At 42.3% G+C, this 25392-nt stretch overlaps 1 protein-coding gene across 3 annotated transcripts in view; it reads left to right on the forward strand.

Moving 5' to 3' along the window:
- LOC102940233 (ABI family member 3 binding protein) overlaps positions 1-25392 on the forward strand; it is a 377733-nt gene that overhangs the window by 46165 nt on the left and 306176 nt on the right. Inside the window, exons 1-2 of one of the 3 annotated variants that reach the window (XM_043538552.1) lie at positions 19396-19614; positions 19707-19778. In XM_043538552.1, coding sequence (XP_043394487.1) covers positions 19712-19778 — 67 coding nt within the window. In that variant the 5' untranslated portion in view covers positions 19396-19614; positions 19707-19711. Of the gene's footprint in view, positions 1-19395; positions 19615-19706; positions 19779-25392 lie in introns of those variants that run through there. The other 2 variants (XM_043538550.1, XM_043538551.1) reach the window with 2 other exon arrangements.

A 25392-nucleotide genomic window follows, 5' to 3' on the forward strand; every position in this document is an offset into this window, starting at 1 on the left:
AGTTCCACAATATTTTTGGTGGGGAGAGGGGATTAGTTAGGAGGGGATAAGCTAAATGGAAAGAAAAGAGAATGAGGCGATGGGGACAGGGAAGAGAGAGGGAAACAGTTGGAGCAAACAGCTGATCGATATGAGGTAGAGAATGTCCAGACAAAACGGTAGCAGGTTCTCTAAATGTTCAGAGGTCCAAAGGTCCCTGCATTGGCTGCTTCTGCACCTACCAGCAAGAGTCTCTTCCTGGCTCCTCTCTGCAGTTTTCCCCCAGGACCAGATGGTGGGAGGGAGGTGGGAAGGAAGCACCATTAGAGCCCTAGTGCTCCAGGGTGTGTGATGGTCTCCCTAAGGCAGATCTGGATGCTGGGGAGAGGGGTGGCCCCATAGGAACTCATTTTACCTTTGTCCCCACTTTGGTTGCTTCAGGTTGTTTTTTTTGTTTGTTTGTTTTTGGGGTTTTTTTTAAAAGAATAATTAGATGGAGACCAAACACAATTGTGATAAATGAAGAGGGGAGGGTAGCTCCCTTTTATGGACACCCAGCCAGCCAGTTAGCTATAAAGTCCTTCTTGGTGGCTGTTCTCTGCTTGCTTTGCCTGTAAAAGGTTAACAAAGGCCCCCAGGTAAAGGAAAGGGAGTGGGCACCTGACCAAAAGAGCCAATGGGAAGGCTAGAACTTTTTGAAATGGGGGAAAAAAAAACCTTCCCTTTGTGTCTGTTTTTTTTTCTCTTCGGGAAAGAAGGGAACAGGGAGCAGTTATGCTCTGAGAAGCTTTAAGCCAGGTATGATCATCAGATCATACCTAGAACTACTTATTTGGAACCCTCAGATGTATAAGTGGATCAGGAATGTTTAGAAAGACGCGATTAGGTTTATTTCTGTTTATTTCTTATGGCTAGTGGACTCCTCTGTGCTAACCCCAGATACTTTTGTTTGCTTGTAACCTTTAAGCTGAACCCCCAGGAAAGCTATATTGGGTGCTTAATTTTTGGAATTGCTCTTTTTAAAATCCAGCAAAAGCCTAAGTTCCAGATGTATTTTCTTTCTTTTTGTTTTTAATAAAATTTACCTTTTCTAAGACAGGATTGGATTTGTGGTGTCCTAAAAGGTTTGTGCATATGTTCAAAATGATCCCACTGCTCTGCCACCATATCAAGGCTGATTCCCCACTCTGGCACTTCGAGCTAATTAAACAACATATGCCCATAACAAAGTAAGTCACCAAGCAAAATAAAGCAAAAACATGCAAGTCTAAGCCTAATACATTAAGAAACTGATTACAGGTAATATCTCACCCTCAAAGATGTTCCAATAAGCTTCTTTCACAGACTAGACTCCTTCCTAGTCTGGGCCCAATCCTTTCCCCGGTACAGTCTTTATTAGTTCCAGCAGACATTTCAAGTGGTAAACAGGGGTTTTCTCATGACTGGCAGCCCCTTTTGTCCTGCTCCACCCCCTTTTATAGCTTTGGCACAAGACGGGACTCTCTTGTCTCTCTGGGTCCCCACCCCTCCTTCTAAATGGAAAAGTACCAGATTTAAGATGGATTTCATGATCAGGTGACATTGTCACATGTCACTGTAAAACCCCTCGTCTCCATTCCCCATGGGCTGGCTCACATGTACACAGGAAGGCTTTCAACTAACTAAGGCCATTTACAACTGATTGTTTCTGGAGCACCCTTTATGGACTCCACTTAATATGTTTACATCAGTGATACAAGTTTATATCTTATTTTCCGAACTCCAGATATAGAAATCATACATGCAAACAAATAGGATGAACACACTTTGTAGATTATAAGCTTTCTAATGACACCATACAAGGGGTATTTAGCGTAAAGCATATTCCAGTTATGTCATATTCATAAGCATATTTCCATAAAGCATATGGAGTGCAATGGCACAATAGCCATAGCTTATTCTGCCTTGGTGACATTTAAGTCCCAAAACAATGCTGCATGTGCAGATCCTTCTTGACGAGGATATGGCAATCCAGGGATACATGTCTCAAATGCTACTTTGAAGAGAAATCCACATGGGTAACTTCCGTCCCTGAAGGGAGAAGTTCTGCTTTAAAGATGGATGGGTTGGCACCCCTGTTAAATCCTCCTCTGTCAGTGTCCCTACCAGCTGGCATGTAAATCCCAGGATGGGTACCAACAAGAAATCATTGGTTCAGACAAGGACTTTTTATTGAAATCTACCAGAGCATTGATGACCCCAGCATCTAACACTGGTACCGAAAGACAAGGCAGGACTGAACACCCACACTGAGGCCTAAGCATCAGTCATCTAGGGAACAAACCATTAAACCTCCTCCCTTATCAGAGGCTAGTGATGCTGGCTCCAGCTCAGTACTGAAGAAGTACTACCAGGGGCAGCCTATACATCAGCACAAGTATCAACAGTGGTGCTGTCTATGGAATCACTGACGCTACCTGCCATTTCCTCACTGTAGGGATCTGTATTGCCCATGGTAACGTTCTGGGTACCCAGACAGTCACTTTTGGCACTGAAACATACTCCTGACTTCGCAGTGCTGAGGTCTCCTCGGAGTCCCCTACTGCCCTGCAATGATGTTTACTACTTGTCACTGAGACGTGTATTATAAGCTATCTCCAGTAGGGAGCTTTCTGTATTCAGATCAGAAGAGGACCCCTCTTTGCAGCCAAGAGTCTTCTTCAGAGTTCTCATGTACGCCACAGTCATGCCAATGACCTGGCTAATCCCAGTTGAGCCAGCCATACCAGTATAATGTACCACCATAGCTATATTAGGCTTATTCGGGACCTCCATCCCAGGCTTTAAGGAATTGATCCCCTTCATGTCATTCCAGAAAGAGAAGAAAATTGGGCTCCTCATCTGCACCTCTGGCGAAATAAATAAGTGGAGCAGGAGCAAATCCTTGAGGAAGGATTACCACCAGACCTGCAGGAGCTTCCTCCTTCCCCTCCCAGAGTCCTGTCATCCTTTTCCCTGGATAAAACCATGGTTTCAGCTCCAATACTGGGGTGGGACATTTAAAAACATTCATGGAGCTGCTTTCCTGAGTCACTGAGACACTGGATGTTGAAACATCAATGGTAAAGGGAAAAGTTCAAAAGCTTTTTGAGATGTTACATTTAGCTTCTCCTGCCAGGGTTGCCCTTCCCATCAGGACATGGTCACAGTGGGGGTTATGGACCTTGCAGCTGTGTTTCAGGCATCCATGGCTGTTTGAAGGGATGTCTTTGGCTACCAGCTGGCCTTACTTAATGATGTCTCTGAGCTCCTGTCTTGCATCTTGTGGGAGGGGTGATAGATCAGATGGGACAAAGCCACATTAATTCTGATATCTCCATAGTTGCCAAAACAATTCTGGCTCACAGACCTCCTCCAGATGTCTATTCAGCCTCCCATTCTACTTGTCTGGACATAAAATTGCAGAACCAAGGTCAGATACTGCATCTAGACATGAAGTCACTGCATCTGACAGTCTGGATGTTGACTGCCTGAGTGCCACTGACAGATACTGCTCCCTATAGGTACAAGATATCCTCCTGCACAGCGGGAAGCCTTCCATGAGAAGGATTTATTCCTCAAAATGGAAAAGACTTTTAGCATAATCTTGATCCTTTGAAGGCTCGCATATTAAAGATCCTTCACTATATCCTACCTTTGAAACACTCTGGCCTTTCATTCAGTTCCATCAAGAACCACCCTGCATCGATCTCTACGTGTCATCCATCGATTGAGTAATGTTAATTTTGCTCACATCCCATTGTATCCAGATTTCTTAAGGGCTTACTGCATACCTACCCACCAATCAGAGAAACCCCCATCCTGCATGGGACCTTAATATTGTCTTTGAAAACCTCATGGAGTCCCCTTGGAACCTCATTCAGAGTGTACCTTACACCAGGGGTTCTGAACTTTTCTCTTTCTGAGCTCCCCGCCCCCAACGTGCTATAAAACCTCCATGGCCCACCTGTGCCATCAACTGTTTTTCTGCATATAACAGCCAAGGCTGGCATTAGGGATAGCAAGCAGGGTAGTTGCCTAGGGCCCCACACCACAGAGCTCCCCATGAAGCTAAATTGCTCAGGCTTCGGCTTCAGCCCCAGGTGGTGGGACTTTGGCTTTCTGCCCTTGATCCCAGTGAGTGTAATGCCAGCCCTGGTTGGTGGACTCCCTGAAACCTGTTTGCGGCCCCCCAGGGGGCCTTAGACCCCTGGTTGAGAACTGCTGCCTCACACCACCCCCCACTCAGGACTTTCGTCTTCGTCACCATCGCATCAGCCAGGAGAGTTAGTGAAATCCAAGCTCTTATGGATGATCCCTGTTTGACAACCTTCTACAGAGATATGATGGTGGTAAGACCTCATCCTAAGTTTATCCCTAAAGTGATTTCGGAATTTCATTTGAAGCAGTCCATCAACTTACCTGTTTTCTTCCCTACAACTCATTCTACTCCTGGAGAGAAGAAACTCTGGCTGGACATGCACCATCTCTTGGGATATGACTTTTTTCATGTCTTGTGCATGTAGGCTGGAATTTGTCCCTTCTAGCCTGGGAGTTCTCTCTCCTTGCCTCAAGGGTTTGATGAAGATGACTTTTTAACACTCAAGTGTCTGTTTATAGTTTCTAAGCTAGTTTAAGGTTTTTCGAGTTGCTCCTGCCTTTTGTTCTGTTTGTTTTACTAGTTCAGACTGCTTTGCTTTCTGTATAACTTGTGGCTAGAGTTAAATCTGTCTTCAGCTGTAGCTGCTGTGAAAGATAGACTGGTTATTGGGTTAACAGATCGTCTCAGATATTTTCATGTTTTACATTCCCAAAATCAGAGTTTTCAGCCAATGTATGCAGAACTCTTATAAAACATTCAACATTTTCTCCTGGTTTTTGAATTCTCTGGTGGAAACATGCTCTTTCATAAACCACATTTATTTGAGGTATAAAGTATGAAAGGGTCTGGCTATGTCTGATGCATAGTCATCTTTGTGATGAACTTTAGTAAAATCAAAGGATTTAAAGATATGCTGTACCTGCTTCCCCACAGCATAAATTAACGAAGATACCTGTATATCTCCAGTTTCTTTGTGAAGCTTGTTTGCAGTTCAAAATCTTGCAAAATACTGCTTCCAGTCTGTCCATTGTGAAGGTTTGTCAAAGCTGAAGTTCTCTGGGGCATAGTGGCATGTTGATGAGAACCTGCAACTTTTGTTGCTTTGTTCCTTTTGTTTGCAAACTTTGTTACTGTTTCCCTTCAGTTTCAGCTCTCCTCTGATCTAATCCTGTTCTGGACACGATATCATGGTCCTTGTACCAGATATGGACTGGCTACAAAGCTTGCATCTGAGTAAGATGCACACCAGATATATTCATCATAAGGTTCTTAAATGCCAGGTATGGCTGAGGTTCTTGGACATCAGGTATTTTGCACAAAGAGCTGTATTCCATTTCCACGCAGAGCCAGGGCTGAAGAGTATAATACAGTTTAGCATTCCATTACACCAACAGATGACTATGAAAAGATAAGAGGGATAGCAGCCCAGATGTGGAAGAACTGGCCAATAGCAAGGGGCCTCCTGGCCCATCATTTCTTTCTTTCTACTCATTTCCTATCCCTCTGCCCATATCTCCATTCTATAAGGCTAGAGGAATGCTCAGTGTACACAGTCAAAATTTATCCTGGTATCACTACTGAAGATAGGTATGCCTTTTTTCCTGGGGAGGGAAATTTATAGTGGTGTGGCTAGAACCGCCATTGAATTCCTTGTTCTGCAGGAAGATTGTTCTATTTATGCTTATTGATACAGTGGTTAGTTTTCATAGGCTATGGAAGTGTTGCAGCTGGCAGTTTCTCACAGGCGGAGCCACCTCCACTGTTTCTGATTGACAGAATTGGTCTGCTTCCAAAGCTGCATAGTGCAAAAACACCTCGCATGTCATGAATCAAATAATTTTAATGATCTTTGATCACCAGTGAATTTAGAACTTTTGAGTCTTGACCATGATTGTTCGTTACTGTAATGGCTCCATCAGACAAGTAATGATTAATGGGATTGTGAGCGACTCTTTATTTTTGTTGGGGGCATTTTAGCACAATGGACTGAACATAATTCTTGAGCCAAAAGCCCCTGAACTCTTTAAGGCAATTTGGATCCAGACCTAGATTTGCTAAGAATTTTGGTGCTTGGACCCATCTGTACTACAGACTCTTTCTATGCACAGTACCATGCTTCTGACCTATTTTCTAATGATGAACTCTTTGGCTTTAAACTGTGATTGATACGTTATTGAATTCCTCCCTAAAGGTCCTGAAGTTGTACCAAAGTTTGAGCTCTGATTTTTCCAAAATATTAATATTTAATATTTGATACTATTTTTATTTATTTATTTAATATTAATATTTAATATTATTTTTCTTTCACGTTTACTTGAGAGCCAATAAACCCAAATTTTAAAATACAGAAATCATAGTAATGTTAAAAAAATTAGAACATTACAGAACGAACATAACACACATTAAAAGGTGGCCGACAGGCCTCAAAATGTAATTGTAAATGAGAAATCATCACTGAGCGGGTGTATTTCTAGTGAGGTCCTACAGGATTTGGCCCTACTCTATTTAACATTTTTATCAATGATCTGGAAGAGAATATAAAATTATCACTGATAAGTTTGTAAATGACACAAAGATTGGGGGAAGTGGTAAATAATGAAAAGGGCAGGTTACCTATACAGTGTGATCTGGATCTCTTGGTAAGCTGGGTGCAGACAACAATATGTGCTTTAGTATGGCCAGATATAAAGTTAGTTTGCTAGAAAAAAAGAACTTAGGCCATACTTACAGGATGGGGAACTCTATCCTGGGAAGCAGTGACTGAAAAAGACTTGGGGATGTGTTGGATAATCAGCTGAACGTGAACTCCCAGTGTAATGCTGTGGCCAAAAGGGCTAATGTAGTCCTTGGTTGTGTAAACAAAGGAATATCAAGTAGGAGCAGAAAGATTGAATTACCTTTGTATTTGGTGCTGGTGTGACCTCTACTGTAATAGTTTGTCCAGTTTTGGTGTCCATAGTTTAAGAAGGGTTTTGATAAATTGGAGAGGGTTCAAAGAAGAGCCACAAAAGCGATCCAAAGATTGGAAAACATGCCTTATAGTGATAGTTTCACAAAGAGAAAGTTAAGGGGAAACTCAGTAAGTTTGAATACCTATATGGGGAAAAAAAATTGAGAATGGGCTCTTCAGTCTAGCAGAAGAGTATAACAAGATCCAGTGACTGGAAATTGAAGCTAGACAAATTCAAACTGGAAATATAATGCACATTTTCAACAGAGAGAGTAATTAAGTACTAGAACAGTTTATCAAGGTTTGTGGTAAATTGGCATTTTAAAAATCAAGATTAGATATTTTTCTAAAAGATATGCTCTATTTCAAACAGGAATTAATTCAGGGAAGTTTTACGGCCTGTGGTATGCAGGAGGTCAGACTGGATGGTCCAGACTCACTTCTGGGTTTTATAAGCCATGGGGAAAAAAAGTTTGGAATCATCTCACTCAATAATACAATCACTGCTTTTTTAACTTATTTATAATAAAGTGCAACACCAGTGGCTAATGTAATAGTGGGTGCGTATAAACAAAATGCTTGTTTATTGGCTAATGTTCTAGTAATGCTTTCTTGTCTTCACAGTGAGGATTTATAAATATTTCTGTAGCTACCTCTTTGTATATCTCCTCCATTAGGTTCACAAGCAGCCTGGACGATATGCATGTATATACCTGCACAAATGCATGTATGTTAGTGTAGAAGTTAATATTCTAGTGTAGCGTTTAAAATCAGCTCAGTTCAATTGGTGGGCTGTTCAGTCATTGAAAAGTTTACTCTGTGGTACTGTTTGCACAGGTCTGCTGTGGAAAATCCTTGTAATAAGAACACACAAAAAAGTGATTGGTGCAGTGTTTCCAGGTAGCCTTCCTTTTGGGACACACTAGTGTGGACTACCATGCTACTAATTATTTTTAAATTTAAATTTTTATTTTTTGAAGGCACTTGAGTCAAGGGGGAACCATCTAAGCATCATTTGAATCCAAATGGTCTTCCTCTTTTCCCTTTGTTCTGGGATCTGATGCATGATTTATACTATCCCTAGACAAATAACTAGACAGATTTATCCTACTTGCTCTCACAACTTGAAGTGCACAGAATTTTAGTATTGAAGTGACTAAAGTCTCCTGAGAATGCCAAACAGAAATGTAACCACTAAGAAGTATCAGAGGTAACACTCCATTGAGAGCAAGGCAGTTTCTGTCTATGTTAGGAGTGAATCCTGCCCCCTCGTTCATAGTCGTGGTGACTTCTTTCCCATGGTCCTGTTGTTGGCTGTAGACTTTATTATATTGTGTAACATTTGAGTCTTGTTTTCTTTTAAATAACAAGTGTAAACTTCCTCCCTGCAGATTTGGTGGAATTCTAAGGGCCCAGGACAGGAGACATGTTAACCCATGCTCTGTTAGCTTCACTGTATGCTTCCTCATGAAAAAATTCTAGAAAATTTAATAGAAAATAATGAGGTTCTATAGTAGTTACTCTAAAACCTTTTAGAATTTAATGAAGCCTGTCTGTAGATTTTGAGTCCTTTTGTATAATTATTTGTAGAAAGATTATAATTATCTATTATTTTATTGGATGGCTCAAAAATTAGGTAAAAATGTTTTAATAAATTGTTTACTATATTGTTTACTGTAGGATTTTTCTGTAAGAGGAGCATAGGGCTAGGAGTCTGGATTTTCCTGAAAGTGTTACTCAACCTGCCCATGCCCATGAACATTCAAATACTAGGGTAAGGAGCATAGTATAAATGTCTGGAACTAGACCCTATTAAGCAGGAGCACAGTGGATGTCCTTAAAAAATTTCCTTTTGCCTATTTATTGGAAGGCAGGAAGTGATACAAAGTGGGATGAAAGGAAACTTCCTCTGTATAAAACTGGAAGCCTTAAAATTCCTTATGTGTGCTTTTGTTTGCTTTATTTTATTAATCACTCAAACTGCTTAATTATTTCTTAAAATAAAATTAAATGATTCTGACATTTTTGAACAACACTAGAGTAGTTCTTTAATTTTGCAGTGATAACTTGCAGTTCAGACATTTTAATACTTTTTCCCCCCCCACAAAGACACACTGGTGAACTTAGAGATTGTTACAATGCTAGGTTATAGAAACAGGACTTATGAAATGAAAAAAAATCAGTAGATGTAAGAGCCATAAGCCTCACTAGATGCAGTATTTAGGATCCGTCATGGAAGCCCCATGGCCTGTGTAATACTGGGACACCCTTTGTGTGTTGCCACTTCAGAGCCTCAGGACCAGCATGAACTGCAGTTGATGAAGTGTCACTCAGGGCTGGTCTACACTAACACTGTAAGTCGATCTATATTACGCTACTTCAGTTATGTAAATTATGTAACTGAAGTTGCTGTAACTTAGGTAGACTTACAGTGGTGTCTACGCCGCAATATGTCGATGGGAGATCCTCTCCCATCAACGTAGCTTCCGCCTCTTAGGGAGGTGGAGTACAGATGTGGACGGGAGAGTGCTCTCCCATTGCCTTAGCATGTCTTCACCAGAACTGCTAAATCGACACTGCTGCAATAGATGCAGCAGTGTCGATTTAGCCAGTAGTGTAGATGTGGCCTCAGATGGTGACATTTAACTGCTTTGGTGTGTGCAGTGGAACACAATATATGAGACCAACAGCAATAGATTGTTGAAAGATGGGTTTTTGTCACATAAGCTTCAACCCTTGAAAATTGTTGTTACTGGTGCAATGGCCTAGTATGTAGAATTGCAGTCTCCTGGGAGCCAAGGTATTAAATTGGTTAAGGAAGAAGAGACTCATATGAAAGGGCCTTAATAGTCTCACAGTAAGAACTGCACATATCTTGGTCGTATTTGGCAGGGGAGAAGAAACATCAGGCAAGACTTTTATTGTAATTTGTTAGAGCACGCTGGCTTTTGGCAACTCACAAGTCAGACTGACACTAATGCAGTGAATTTAATGACCTCAAGTACTGTTTTACAGAAGGACGAGCCCCCCGCCCCCCGTATGATAACTTCTCCATCCTAGTACATATGAAGGAAGAGAGGGCACATGATTCAGTACTGAGTAGAGCAAAGGTCAACATAATGTTGCATGGGTGGGGAACAATCCAGGTTCCCTAATGCAGCTCCCATCGTACTATTTTGGTATGGCCAAAACAAATATTAAAATATTGCTCACCTAAATAGGTTAGTGAGTGCATTTTGTGTGTGTGAATGACTCACTACTGGTGGAGAGTACTAGAATGAACTCTTCTCTTCTACATGTCAGGTACAACACTTGGCAGCAACAGTAAAAACTTCTGTCCTGCTGCTTCACCAAAGTGTGTTTAATTTGACTTGGAGGGGACCACCCCATACGCTGAAAGATTGTAAGATTTTAAGTTATGAACTGTTTGGAACATAGACCATTATTTAGTATGTTAGAACATCATCTGGTATAATTGGGTCCAATCTCATTGGAGCCTTTAGGCAATACTAGAATACAAATATTTAATAATAATAACAATTAATAAGACGATAATTCAAAGGCAACATTTTGGTGTGATGTATGTCTTATTTGGGATGTCCCATTTGAGTGCTCCCCATTCTTGGTCTGAAATACCCTCTAATTCTTGACCCTCAGGCCACAGTGCCAGGCTCATCTATTAACTATTTGGGGTTGGTGTATGGGAGAAAAGGAGTATTGATTGGCTTTTGATTTAATCTTTGGTTAATTATTTTATGGGTTAAGGGATTGGAGCAGCTGCCAGTTCATTTTTTTTTCTGTGATTACATTTTTAATGTAGGCACCTAAAGCCTCTGGCAAATTTTTATGTTTTATAAATGGAAATACATATTTCTACATAATTATTAGCAATAGATTTTAGTGACTAGCTGCTATAAATGTTAAGTTCTCTTTAAGGTAGACTACAGAGAAAAAAACATCTTGGGTAAACATGGAAAACCTACTTATTATAAGCAGTGTCCTAGGCAAAAATAAACATTTAAATGTTCATAATGAACATTAAGGGATAATTGATGCATGAAAATTTACCTATTAAGGGCTCTCCTCCGCAGTTAACAGCTCTCAGGGCACTGTGTAATTATTCTGGATTGCACAATGGGCTATGCTGTCACACAGCCAACTACCCTAGTTAACTTGTCCAATTGTTATAAATGTTTAAAACCCCCAAAATAACCCGTTATGATTATTTATAGTGGCTGATTGTGCTACCAAGCTTGTGGCATTCACATTTTATCTACATTTTGTCTTCCAGTCTGTTAGTTCCTCTGCAGCTAGCTGGAGCTCTTCTGGAAGGCAGTTCTGCTGAATGACTGAAGTTTGCTGCTGCTTCACCTTTTCTGCTGATGCTGCAAAACATGATTTTTTTTTTTTATGATGATAGATTGAGTAAGAGCTGGCAGCTTCATTTGTTTTGAAAGCTAGAAAAACCATTTTGGACCATAGAGACTAAATACTATTTGATTCTGTGTCAGTTTGTTGGCTGGTTTCTCTGCAAGGCCTTCTTGAGAATCCCTTTAGCCCTCATTCTCTGTTTCTCCTCAGCTTCTCCCTTCCATTCACATGACAAAAACTACCTTCAGTTTCTTTGCTGTCACGTTGCTTCAAGAGTTCTTGTCTGTTCCCATCCAGATACCGCTCCCAAAGAGCTATCCAAAAATTGTCCACCCTGACTCATGTGAAGCTGAGATGAATCTCTTCTGATCAAAAGATTTTAAAACTGTTTTTCTGGGAAATTTATGCCTTACACTGCTGTTTCCAGTCAAAAGCAGCTACCATCTATGGAGAGAACATAACCGAAGCATGAGGAAGTTCCATGTCGTATTTCATTTGTCAATTGTTTTGTGAAAAAAAATTAGCTGTATTTTTAAGTTTCTGCAAATATTGGCTGTGGAATATAAGCAGCTACCTTCTCCCTTTCTGTCAGACACTTACTTTTTTCTCTGATTTTTGGCCACCAGTCCATATCTTCAGCACATGTTCTCTTTCTCCTGACACTTAGGCTATGTCTACGCTACGGACTTTACAGCGGCACAGCTCTACCACTACAGCTGTGCTGCTGTAAATTTTCCCGTGTAGTTGCTCTTTGTTGGCTGGAGAGAGCTCTCCTGACAGCGTAATTAAACCACCTCCAACGAGAGACATTAGCTATGTTGGCAGGAGAGCCTCTCTTGCCGACATAGCACTGTCCACATCAGCATTTTTGTTGGTGAAACTCATGTTGGTCAGAGGTGGGGGTTTTTTCACACTCCTGACAAAAGTTTTACGAACTGAAGTGCTAGTATAGACCAAGCCTACGTCAGTGTAGATGGTCCAGACACTTGACTGAGGATACTGAGTTGAGGGTAAAATACCTTGATAGGTTTAATTCCCTCTATCTTTATTGTTCATATTTCTTTTAAACACTTTCCTTCTCTCTCATATTGTCTTTTGCTGCTATCGCCTCTGACTTTAACACCAACCTGAAATGACTGAAGTGACTGACCTGCAAAAGGTAGTCAATGGAGCTTTGCTTTTGGCTATTGTGCATTGTGACAGGGTCGGGCCAGATGGCTACAGGAGAGTAATAGAAGGCTGATATATGAGCCCCAGGTTAAGTAGGTCCCTTTTCCCTGGGTAAGGTAACAGGGAAGGTTCCAGAACAATCAGGAACCTTCTGGGGACAGTTAAGACAGACAGGCTGATTAGAACACCTGCAGCCAATCAAGAAGCTGCTAGAATCAATTAAGGCAGTCTAATCAGGGCACCTGGGTTTAAAAAGGAGCTCACTTCCGTTTGTGGTGCATGTGTAAGGAGCTGGGAGCAAGAGGCTCTAGGAGCTGAGAGTGAGAACGCATACTGTTGGAGGACTGAGGAGTACAAGCATTATCAGACACCAGGAGGAAGGTCCTACGGTGAGGATAAAGAAGGTGTTGGGAGGAGGCCATGGGGAAGTAGCCCAGGGAGTTGTAGCTGTTGCACAGCTGTTCCAGGAGGCACTCTAGACAGCTGCATTCCACAGGGCCCTGGGCTGGAACCCGGAGTAGAGGGCGGGCCCGGGTTCCCCCCAAACCTCCTAACTCCAAGTCAGACACAGGAGGAGTTGACCTGGACTGTGGGTTCACAAAAACGGCCAAACTGAGGGCTGCCGTGAAGCTCCAAGGCGAGCAAATCCTCCAATAAGCGTAAGACCCACCAAGGTAGAGGAGGAACTTTGTCACAGCATGTACAGAAGTTTGTTCTTATCTCCTAAAATGATTAAGATAATCGTGTTTTCGGGATTGTTAGTGTCTTTTAAAATTGTCATATTGTCATATTCAAGGATCTGCTCTGTAACTCCTGAGGCCTCCATAGTGCTGGTTGCAGGCATTGAGCAAATTCCATGCCCTTTTAATATCAGAGAGAACCACTTCTGGAATTAAGTCTCAGAGGTGAAATCCCTTGCCTGATTGGATGGGTCAGTTTAAAATGTTTTTACCCACCGTACTCTGACTCTGTCTGCCCCAGAGACCAGGAACATCCCATCTAGAGATTTGGAGGTCTCAGTCTGTTCCTGACCTGTCATCCATATGTGTGAGTTGGGTAGGCAAGCATGTATTACAGCAACAGAAAAATAGTCAACAAGAAGAGTCACCAACATCACTTTGTAAATGCCATGCCTTCAGACTAGCCTGTTAGGGAGCTAACCCCTAAGCTTTTTTCAGAGAGAGATAATAAGCAGACATTATGTATTATCTGTCTCTTCAGCAACCCCCAATTGTGGTCTGCAATCATAAATAACATTTTCAAGGATTTGCTGAAGGAGAGCTGGTTCTAAGGTGAACTGAGGTGGAAGTGGTCCTCTTCCATGTACTGACATCAGCAAGAGTCATTCTGCTATTGTTCCTCCGAAAAGCATAGATCTGTCCTCCATTAGAATTTGTCTGAGACAAGCAAGTTTGTGTCCCATCCGCTGAAATGGATTTGGTCAACCACTTCTATTTGGATCTCCCTGTGAGACGCTCTTTTAAACATTGGAAAGATCTTCCTTTGAAGCACCAAGAGGACTGGATTGTGATGCCTCTGAAGAGACCAGTTTGCCCAAGAATAAGGTCATGGTACACAAATGTGGGACTGTGGTAAGAAAATATTGATCACCCTTGGCCAGTCCTTGGTATTTGCCTCACCCATGTTGTGATCTGGAAATAAAATGAAATACTGTATCCTTAAGACCATAAAGGTTAACTCAAATGTTCATTCAGCTTCCTTTGTTGCTGCTTAATATCTATGGGGGTCTGATCCTGCAGGCTGCTGAGCACCTCCTGTGACGTGCTGAGCAGTCTCAGCTCCTGCTAACCTTGTAAAACAAAAGATGCTCAGCACTGCATAGAATGAAGTCCATAGTAAGCAAGGCAACAAGGGCACACTGTTGACTCATATCCATCTGCTCGTCCACTGTAATCCCCAGGTCCTTTTCTGCAGAACTGCCGCTTAACCAGTCGGTCCGCAGCCTGTAGCGGTGCATGGGATGTCCTAAGTGCAGGACTCTGCACTTGTCCTTGTCGAACCTCATCAGATTTCTTTTGGCCCAATCCTCTAATTTGTCTAGGTCACTCTGGACCTTATCCCTGTCCTCCAGTGTATCTACCTCTCCCCCCAGTTTAGTGTCATCCACAAACTTGCTGAGAGTGCAATCCATCTCATCATCCAGACCATTAATGAAGATGTTGAACAAAACTGGCCTCAGAACTGACTCCTGGGGCACTCCGCTTGATACCAGCTGCCAACTAGACATCGAGCCGTTGATTACTGTCCGTTGAGCCCGACAATCTAGCCAGCTTTCTGTCCACATTATAGTCCATTCATCCAATCCATACTACTTTAATTGCTGGCAAGAATACTGTGGGAGACTGTATCAAAAGCTTTGCTAAAGTCAAGGTATATCACGTCCACCATGTTCCATATTCACAGAGCCAGTTATCTCATCATAGAAGGCAATCAGGTTGGTCAGGCATAACTTTTCCTTGGTGAATCCACGTTGACTATTCCTGATCACCTTCCTCTCCTCCAAGTGCTTCAAAATGGATTCCTTGAGGACCTGCTCCATGATTTTTCCAGAGACTGAGGTGAGGCTGACTGGTCTGTAATTCCCTGGATTTTCCTTCTTCCCTTTTTAAAAGCTGGGCACTATATTTGCCTTTTTCCAATCATCTGGGACCTCCACTGATCGCCACAAATTTTCAAAGATAATGGCCAATGGCTCTGCAGTCACATCAGTCAACTCCCCCAGCACCCTCGGATGCATTGCATTGAGCCCCAGGCACTTGTGTATATCCAGTTTTTCTAAACAGTCCTTAACCTGTTCTGTTCTTTCACCACTGAGGGCTGCTCACCTCCTCCCCCATACTGTGCTGCCCAGTGCAGCAGTCTGGGAGCTGACCTTGTCTGTGAAGACTGAGGCAAAAAAAGCATGGAGTACTTCAGCTTTTTCCACATCATCTGTCACTAGGTTGCCTCCCCATTCAATAAGGGTCTCACACTTTCCCTGACCTTCTCTTCGTTGCTAACATACCTGTACAAACCCTTCTTGTTACCCTTCACATCCCTTACTAGCTGCAACTCCAGTTGTGCTTTGGCCTTCCTGATTACACCCCTGCATGCTCAAGCAATATTTTTATACTCCTCCCTAGTCATCTGTCCGAGTTTCCACTTCTTGTAAACTCACCAAAACTTTTTGTGTTTAAGCTCACCGAAGATTTCTCTGTTAAGCCAAGGTGTTCGCCTGCTATTCTTCTTTGAGTGCTTGTTCATATCAATTCCAATCAGGTGTGCGTGCATCGCGTGCATGACAGCCGGAAGATTTTCCCCCTAGCAGTATCCGTAGGGTCGGCTTGGGCGCCCCCTGGAGTCGTGCCTTCACGGCTCCCAATATAGGGCTCTGCTGAACCAAGCCCCCCTCAGTTCCTTCTTACCTGTGACGGCTAGTTGGAACTCCCCATTGCTCTTACCTCAACAAGAGTGTGTTAGTAGTTTTTTTTTTTCTTTCAGGGGGTTCCCCCCCCCCCCAATGTTTTCCCCCAGCACCAGGTCATGCCTCGGTCTCTGGGCTTTAAACTGTGCTCGGACTGTGGCAGGTTGTTGCCGAAAAGTAACCCGCATACTTCGTGCTTGAAGTGTCTCAGCGAGGGGCATCTTAGAGATGGGTGCAAAATCTGTATAAGTTTTCGCCCCAGGACTCTTAAAGACAGGGAGTAGCGCCTCCGAGTGTTGCTTATGGAGGCAGCACTTTGACCTCTGTTAGAGCTGGACGCGATAGATCTGGCTTCGATTGTCCATGCGTGAGCCGGTGCTGAGGAAGGACTCTGCTAGAGACCCTCGGCTCTGCCTACAGGCCCCAGACATTGATTAGGTACCAGTCGTATTCCCACTGTGCCACAAATGAAAAAGGCTGACAGAGAGCGCTCCCCGGCCAGGTCTAAAGACCAGTAGGCCAATAAGTCCCAGTCGGGCACCCATTTAGTGGGGTTTCCGTCGACGCCTGCCCTGAGACAAATCCAGTTGAGTCTGGACCCGCACTGCTCACCGCTATGAAGACCTACAGCTCCCCTCCATGCCAGAGGCATTCTAGGTGGCTGTGGACCTTTTGGAGCTTACAGCGCCATCCTCACCTCCTCTGTGAGAGAGATCGCCAGCACCGGTTCCAGGCCCGGTACATTCCTTGGGCAAACCTGCAATGGTAGTGGCCATAAGACCACTATCCCCGTTGCATTGGTCTGCAGCACTGGTGGCCTGTGTGGGTGAACTGCTTTGGTCCCCCAGTTGGCACCGCTCTCAAGCACCAAGCGGCTCCGCTCCTCCATGGTCATCACAGTCTGAGACCTCAGAGTCGGAAGCAGAGTCATTGCCCTCTAGTAGGAGCAGAAGATCCCGTTCCTGCCACGACCAACAACCCTACCCAGCACCATGGCCAGACCAATGGTAGGCTCCTCAGTGGCCCGTCTGGACACCTATCTGGGCCTATCACCAGAGCCAGGGCTCCACAGCAGCATTGGTGGCCTCAGCTTCTTTTGGGCAGCTGCATACGCCCTCCACACTGGGCACCCCTGTGGGGACCCACCCACTGACGTCAACGGTCTCAGCTCCGACAGCAGAGTCGATGATCACAGCACCACTCATACCACTGGCAACGGTTGGTGCACCACCTTTGGCATCGATACCAGCACAATCACAATGCCAACCGTGTCCTTTGGGAGCGGTATCTGGATATGAACAGACAAGAACTCTTGAAGAAACGTGACAGCAAAGAAACTGAAGGTAGTTTCTGTCATGTGAACGGAAGGGGGAAGATGAGGAGAAACAGAGAATGAGGGAGCGAATCAGGCATTTTGCTGTGCTTCAGAAGTTCTATATTCAGCACTTCTCCAATTAGCTTTAAAACTGAAGTAGAGTTTAATCAGTTGAAGAGTCTATTCATAAAAATATTTTAAGGTTCTCCAAGATAGTAGAGCATTCTGGCCTGGTGGAGTTGGCTGTGTAGTACAACCCAAATGTAATAGAGCTATGGTTTGGAAGCTAAACTTGGGAAAATCCAGGCTTACATAGTGCACAGCAGAGAATAACTCAGTATGTCCAAGAGTTTGGCTGAACCCTAGTTTGTTCCCAGGGCTCAGACATCAGAACTGGTGTGAAATCTTCCAAATCTGTGCAGCTCTCTAGAAGTTATTACTTCTGCAAGGGAAAACATATTTCCAACATATTAGAGAGGGGGTAGCAGGTTGTTCATAGTCTGGGAAGATGGACAAAGCTAGTGACTTAGTGAATCAAAATCTTGAAATGGGTTTCACATTGACTCTTGTTGTAAACTCTCAGATGAGAACTGGAAAATCAAATACTTGTCTAGTCATTGTGAGCTAATAAACTTTGTCCAAGTGGCTTTGGCAAAGTTTTTCTTCCTCCTATGTTGTGAAGTGTACTCTGCAATGCTTGCCTGCCTGTTGCCCTCCTCCCCAGAAGTGGTTGCATTTCATTGGTGTAATAAATTTGTTGTTAGTAAATCACTTTGGAATCTAGAGATGAAAGGCCTGTAAATGTAAGGTTTTGTTGTTAATTGCCACAGCTTTCATAAACATTGGATTTTACATGTAAAACCATGATTAAATCTGTTGTTTGTATAGGCCATCTGAAACTTTAGACCTTCATCCCTCTCTCTAATGGCGAGCAGATGGGTGTGCAAGTTTTATGTGTTCTGAAGCACTGACAACTGAGATATTAATGTAGTCACCACTATTAAATCATCAGAATGTGTGTGCTCATTCCTCTGGTGCTGCTGGCCTGTGGATCGGGGGCAAATACTCAGATTATTTGGAGAATTATCCCTAGAAAAATATTGCCAATCTTGGCAACTGTGAATTTTCTTAATTTGAGATGAAAATGTGTCTTGAGGTACATGGATGAGTTGTTTGTTTGTGGAATTAAAGCAGGAAAATGACTTGCACTACTTTTATGCATCTTGTGTGAGACCGATTTTTTTTTCCCTTTTGAAAGTTTAATTAAGCCACACTGCCAGCAAACAGTTTTCACTCTGACTCACAGCCTTAGACTCGGTGTGCGTGGGAGAGGAATACTATGCAAAATGTGGATCGGAGGATAATACATTGTGGAGTTGTATCCCTCCCAACTGGTTTCCTTCCACAGCTGCCACTGAGCAGCCACAGTAAGAACCAGCCAGTGGCAATTTGACTGGCAGAATGATTCCAGCAGAAATGGAAAGGAGACGAGAGCAAAAGATGCTGTTGCTTTCCTACCAAATCTCTACCATCAGCATAGCTGGGTCCTCCCAAGAGTTTTTGGTTCCTGTTCCACCTCCAACACCTCCCACCAGAAAGAATGGTTCTCTTGATTTCAGTGGAAGTTTTGCCTGAGTAAGGACTAATTTAAAAATTGAGTAAAGGCTTCAAAATTTGGCCTAGTTATAAGGATTTGGGAATATTTATTTTCAAAATGCGGACCAGATCTTTTTGTGCATGTTTGTCCTACTGATGTACTGCATGAAGAACAACTTACAATGTCAGCATTTATGATAAACATTCTATCACTTCATTTATATAAAAAAAGGTTATACACACATAGGAACTTCCAAAATATACTAGTACATCTGGCCATACTCCAGACTGCATTCCAGGTCCATCCCACTGTAGCAGTCCCCAGCTTTTACAAATGCTACACGCCCTTGCAAATTCGCACTTTGGGCCATATCTGTATTACTTTGTATTGCTTTCAAGACACTCAGATTCGAAACAGGTTCAAGATAGCCAGGGCTGACTCTATACTATTCACCCTATTTCACAAAGCAGGAGCCAGTTTTATATGTAAAACTGGAAGCTGTCATCACTGGCTAGTTTACTAGATAAACCAAGGATTGAACAGCCTTGAACACTGAACTAGGCACTGCTTTCTAGAGATAATGCCCTCCAGCTTGTGAGTGAAACACAATGGCAGATAGCAGGGAGAAGCTTGCTTTAGTCTTTGTCATGCTGTTCCAGTCCTTTGGAAGAATGGAGTCTGTAGACCTGTTAGTTTCACATGGTTTATGAATATTAAATTCACTTCAAAAATTATGCGGAGCATTGCCTTTCCCAAATTTAAATTTTATCTTTTTTACAGTAGACATGACCTTCAAAGAAATCGCACCAAATATTTCAAGATTCTTGGATGAAAGGTGCTTCAAAGTACAAGGTATGTATTATTTATTATTATTTAATTACTAGATGATCTGGATTCCCTGTACATCTAATATTAAACAAGATCCCTTTGCCCTGCAGATAACATCATGTTTTGCCCTGAGTGTACAGATTCTGGAGCTTTTGTGCAAAACTATTTGACAAGGCCAGTTTTAGTGCAGAAATTGGGGTATTGGGATATTTTATTTTAAAAAGTTACTTTTGCATTTGTGTAATTTTTGTGTAATCCCTGTTTTGTTTTGCTTCAGGCAAACTATGTATGAGCTGTTACTTTTAGCATATGTATAGTGTAACACATTTGTGTTGTCTCTTGAGTAATGAGAGGATGGTAATGAAAACTGAAAGACCTGAACGGTTACAATCAAAAACATTTTTATTCCATCTGCTACATACTTTGGAGACAGTGTAACTTTTGGGTTTGGGGCAAAAACTTATTCCCATTCAAGCGAAGGGGGCACTTTATATTGTGTTCCAACTGCTTACATTCTGTATGCAGTAGTGACTGGTGTCCCTGCTTCAAAATTATTTATAGCATTTTGAATCACATAAAGCCCACTGATCTTGATTCTACCCCAGTGCAGCCTGTTAAGCTGAAAAGTCTGTGGAAGATATTTTATAGGCCAAGGTGACTCATAATGGGAGGACAATGTGAATGATTTATTTCTCTCTTGTCCCTGCACACATTCATCATATCTCTGCATCATGGCCAAGGAAATAAATTTCTTTACGGAAGAATGTTAGTTAGGCCAAGAGTCACATCTTCACAGAGAATAAGCACCCTTAATAAAACCAAAAAAACCTGGTTGTCTTTCCCCATCTGACTGTGAGAGCTCCTCACTGCACTTGATAAATGTTAACTATGTTTTATTTTTAGTTTTACTCCAGCCTCTCTCAGTGCTGCCCCTGGCTGAATGTCAGAACCTTTGAGTGGGGGGGGAGAGAATGTATGTGGCTTAACTCTGCACCTGCTATCCCTAGAGTGTGCCAGATTTAGTGCTCACTTACATTTCATGCAGTACCACTGACTTCAATGAGGCATCATGAAATGTTTCAGCTTTGAATTTTACTGTAAGGTTTCTTTATTGAAAGATGCTGCGCTTACGTCTCTGGAGACTCAGCTTTTCTGTTTATCCAGAGAATACGCACAGCACAGGCCAGCAGCTATGCAATTTTCTGTATGTTGCCCCAGCAACATACCTCATTTCTGACACACAGGCTCCCATCTATGAAGGAGAGAGGAGTTCAACCTCATCCCCTTCTTAGGTCCTGTCCTTGATGACTGTGCCGGAGACTGTATATTGAAACAAAACAAACAAAAGTTGCAGTTAATGGTAGTTGTGTTTGGTTTTTATTGTGTGGATGTTTGCCCACTGGAAATGGGACTTCAGATGCTTTCCATATAGGTCGCTGAACAGTCATCAGAGGGTAACAATCTTTGGTCACTACTGACTTGAGTTGCAGTCCTACTTGGTGACCTTGAAGTGAACAGTTCCATTCCATTACTAGACTTCTGACTCAACTGGTTTTTTGCCCTTCCTATTTGTCTCCCAAACCTTTCCTGAAAGAGCTATACTGTATTGATAAGGGTGGGTATATGAGGCTCAACAGGTGTTAAAATATCTATAAAACCCTTGTATACTGTTGCAACATTGAACACCTAAGTGTGGGTTGTGTTTTTGCATTAAGTTCGATGTTACACATCATGTATTTTTAATCTGAGAGTGGCCAAAATGGATGTTTTGGAAAAAATTGAATTTCTGAATTGCAGAATGCTCAAAACAAAATGGAAACCAAATGCGTATGTAAAATTGGGGGGGAGGGGAATTTGGTTATTTGGTGTATATGTGTATATATACGTTTGTGCAATAGCTAGTGAAACAGCAGTCAATGGCGTTAACAATTTTCCTTTCTGCAATTCTAGGAAGGTTAACAGATTTTATCTGGCTAACAGTGCTATATAATCTTGATCACGCACAATTTTTTGGAAGATTCTCTAGGTGACAGAAGAATCCCCAATGACTAAAAAAATACCTTGAGGATGCTCTCTAGTGTCAATCTAGTGTTGAAAGCTAAATTTCGTTAGGGAAAACTTGGCTTTCTGATGGTAATTAGGAAATAATAATCAAAAGTCAAATGACAATAGAGTTACAAAAAAAGGCACAGAAAATTTTATTATAGTTCACTGTTAATAAAAGAATAAGAAAGTAAAAGTTGTGATATTGAATGAGATGGGTCAGAGGGATTAAGCCGTACACAATTTTTGGCTGAGAACTATTTGGGACTGTGGTAGAAACCAGTGATTGGGAAGTGGTGAGAAAGAGAAGCAAAGGGGGCCATTCTCTGCATAATAAGTAGGTCTTTTGAATATAATTGAAGGAAAGTTTGACTATATTGCTTTGATATTGGTTATATGGTATGACATGATGTGTGACAGAAAGTTGCACAGAAATCTATCACTTGGTAAATATCAGAATTATCAGTCATTAGTGGTCCATCATTGATGTCTCTCCGCAGCTATGTGTTGCTGCTGCTGTAAACTAAAGACAGACATCCCTTTTCCTTTGCAACATAAAACCCCACCATCATTACCTGCTGTGTTGCATCCTACCACCAAATATAAAGCAGAAGTTTTTTATCCTGTCTTTGTGTGTGGTAATAAACTCCAGACTTCAGATCTGAAGTTACATCTGTAGTACCCACACTTTCCACCCTATGTGCCTTGCTCCTACCCATTCCTCAACACAATATAGGCACTCACTGAGCCAAGTTTGCAAGAAGTCAGTAAGCATTTTGATGGAAATCGTTTTGTAGAGGGTGTATGTTTGGAAGGAGTGCTGCAGTGCAGACCTTGGGGGAACAGAGCAGGAGTCACTCCTATCATTCTCCAAATAATTATCTGAAATACTGACAGTCTAGGCTGTTAAGAGGGAGGAAACCAGCCTTCATCCTAGGCTCTGATCTCTCCAGTAACAATATTCAGGACTTGCACAGTGCTACACAGGTTCAAGGGGGAAAGATCCCTTACTAGGTTGACCCTTAAGAATTGAATGAAATATGGTTTGCCTGTTACTGCCATGATTCAGCAAGGAGGAGCCTGCAGAGACTGAACCCTCCAACTAAATATACAGTGTTTTGGGAACCTCAGAAATCATCTCTGAACTCACACCAGTGCAATCCAATGCTGCTGTACCAGGAATTGGCATGAGCATACTGCTAATTGATGCATTTAGACGGAACTAAAGGAAACGTTTCACTCAGCATGTAGTCAGCCTGTGGGATTCACTGCAGCAGGAGGTCATGGAATACAGTGCTGGATGTGGATGAATAACTTTAGAGCAATAACAAGATTGTTAGGTATGTATGCCAAGATAGGGGCAATCATGTCTAAAGTTTCAGAACATAAGATGATGACCACAGGGACCAAGGAGTACATAGGAAACGCTGCCATCTATCTGCCCCACAGCAAAATATTGTCCGTGTGTACTATGGATACCACTTAAGCATGGCATGACAAAATTACAAAGGGTATGCATATCTCTTAAGCCAAAAAAACCAAACAAACCACATAGTATGTCTAAAAAACAGGGCCAAAGAGCATCTTTCAGAAAATGGAAATCCAGCCCTCTGAGGCCAATAGAAAGGAGCATAAACTATGGCAGGTTACATGTAAGGTGGAAATTAGGAGTGCTAAGAAGGAATTTGAAGAGCAAATAGCCCAAGATGCGAAAGCAAATAATCAGTTCTATCAGAAACAGGAAGCCTGTGAGAGAATTAATAGGTCTACTGGATACAGTGGAGTCTAGGAACAATTAAGGAGGGTTAGAACTCTTGAAGGTATGTCTACATAGCAGTTACATGCCCAGGGCTGGCCTGTGCCAGCTGACTCTGGCGCACCAGGCTCGGGTGAAGGGGCTATTTAATTGTGGTCTAGATGTTTGGGCTCAGGCTGGAGCCCAGGCTTTGGGATCCTGTGAGGGGGGGAGGGTCCCCTTGGAATTAATCCAACAATTCTCAAGGCACTTAAAAATAAAGAGTAGAATTTTCAAAAGCACTCAGTCCCATTGACTCTCCATTCCTTGGCACAGCATCCTGGAACTTAGGCTTATAAGTCATTTAGATGATTTGGGAAATTCTAACCATACTGGCTAATGTGCTAACAAAAGTATGCATGCTATCATTCAAATCAGAGGATAGTACTGGTTTGACTTACCTTTTAAAAAGGTGCTAGGGTTGATCCTAGAAATTACAGACCAGAAAGTCTATCTTTGCTCTCAGGGCAAAAAATGAAATGCTGATAGATTTTGGATGCCAGCAGTAATAATGGGACTTCTTTTCCTCCTTTCCTTTGTTTTGGCCATTCCCCAATTACACTTCCCTTCTAGTATGCCAACTCTTCTGCATTTTTCACTCTTATCCACTCTTTTTTGTTCATTTTCTCCATTTCATTCTGTTTTTGACTCCCACCACTGACCTTGAGGATCTGGAATTCAGTTTGGGAGCAAGACAATGGAATTGCCATTGTCCACTATTTGCATGACACAGTAGGCACATCCTACCCTATGTGTGTCCAAAGAGCCTGTCATAAATATAAAGGGAAGGGTAACCACCTTTCTGTATACAGTGCTATAAAATCCCTGCTGGCCAGAGGCAACATCCTGTTACCAGTAAGAAGCTCAGCTAACCTGGCTGGGACTTGACCCAAAGGACCAATAAGGGGACAAGATACTTTCAAATCTTGGGGGGGGCCCGAAGGCTTTTGTTTGTGCTCTTTGTTTTACGTGGTGGTTCTCTCTTGGGACTGAGAGAGGCCAGACAGAAATCCATCTTCTCTAACCCATCCTGATCCAAGTCTCCAATATTGCAACCAATATAGGAAACTAATCCGCCTTGCCTGGCTTAATCTTTTGTTTTATGTGAATTTTCCCTGTGTTAAGAGGGAGGTTTATTCCTGTTTTCTGTAACTTTAAGGTTTTGCCCAGAGGGGGATCCTCTGTGTTTTGAATCTGAATACCCTGTAAAGTATTTTCCATCCTGATTTTACAGAGATGATTTTTACCTTTCTTTTTTTTTTTTTAAATAAAATCCTTCTTTTAAGAACCTGACTGATTTTTTTTCCATTGTTCCAAGATCCAGGGGTTTGGGTCTTTGATGATTTTGTAACAAATTGGTTAGGATATTATTCTCAAGCCTCCCCAGGAAAGGGGGTGTGTAAGGCGTGGGGGGATATTTTGGGGGGAAGACGTCTCTAAGTGGTCTCTTTCCCTGTTCTTTGTTTAAAACTCTTGGTGGTGGCAGCATACTGTTCAAGGACAAGGCAAAGTTTGTACCTTGGGGAAGTTTTTAACCTAAGCTGGTAAGAATAAGCTTAGGGGATCTTTCATGCGGGTCCCCACATCTGTACCCTAGACTTCAGAGTGGGGAAGGAACCCTGACAGAGCTGATTATCCTACAACATTGTTAAAAGCAGACCCTTACATCCTTCATCGTATAATAGGGCAGATATACACACACAGAAATAAGTGGAAGTGGGGGGAAGATGAGAATAAGGAAGTGCTCACAGAAGGAGTGAATTAAGTGGGTTGTTTTTTTTAAAGCACTACATCTGAGTC

Source organism: Chelonia mydas, chromosome 1 (assembly GCF_015237465.2).
Source record: "Chelonia mydas isolate rCheMyd1 chromosome 1, rCheMyd1.pri.v2, whole genome shotgun sequence".
NCBI classification, from domain to species: Eukaryota; Metazoa; Chordata; order Testudines; family Cheloniidae; genus Chelonia; species Chelonia mydas.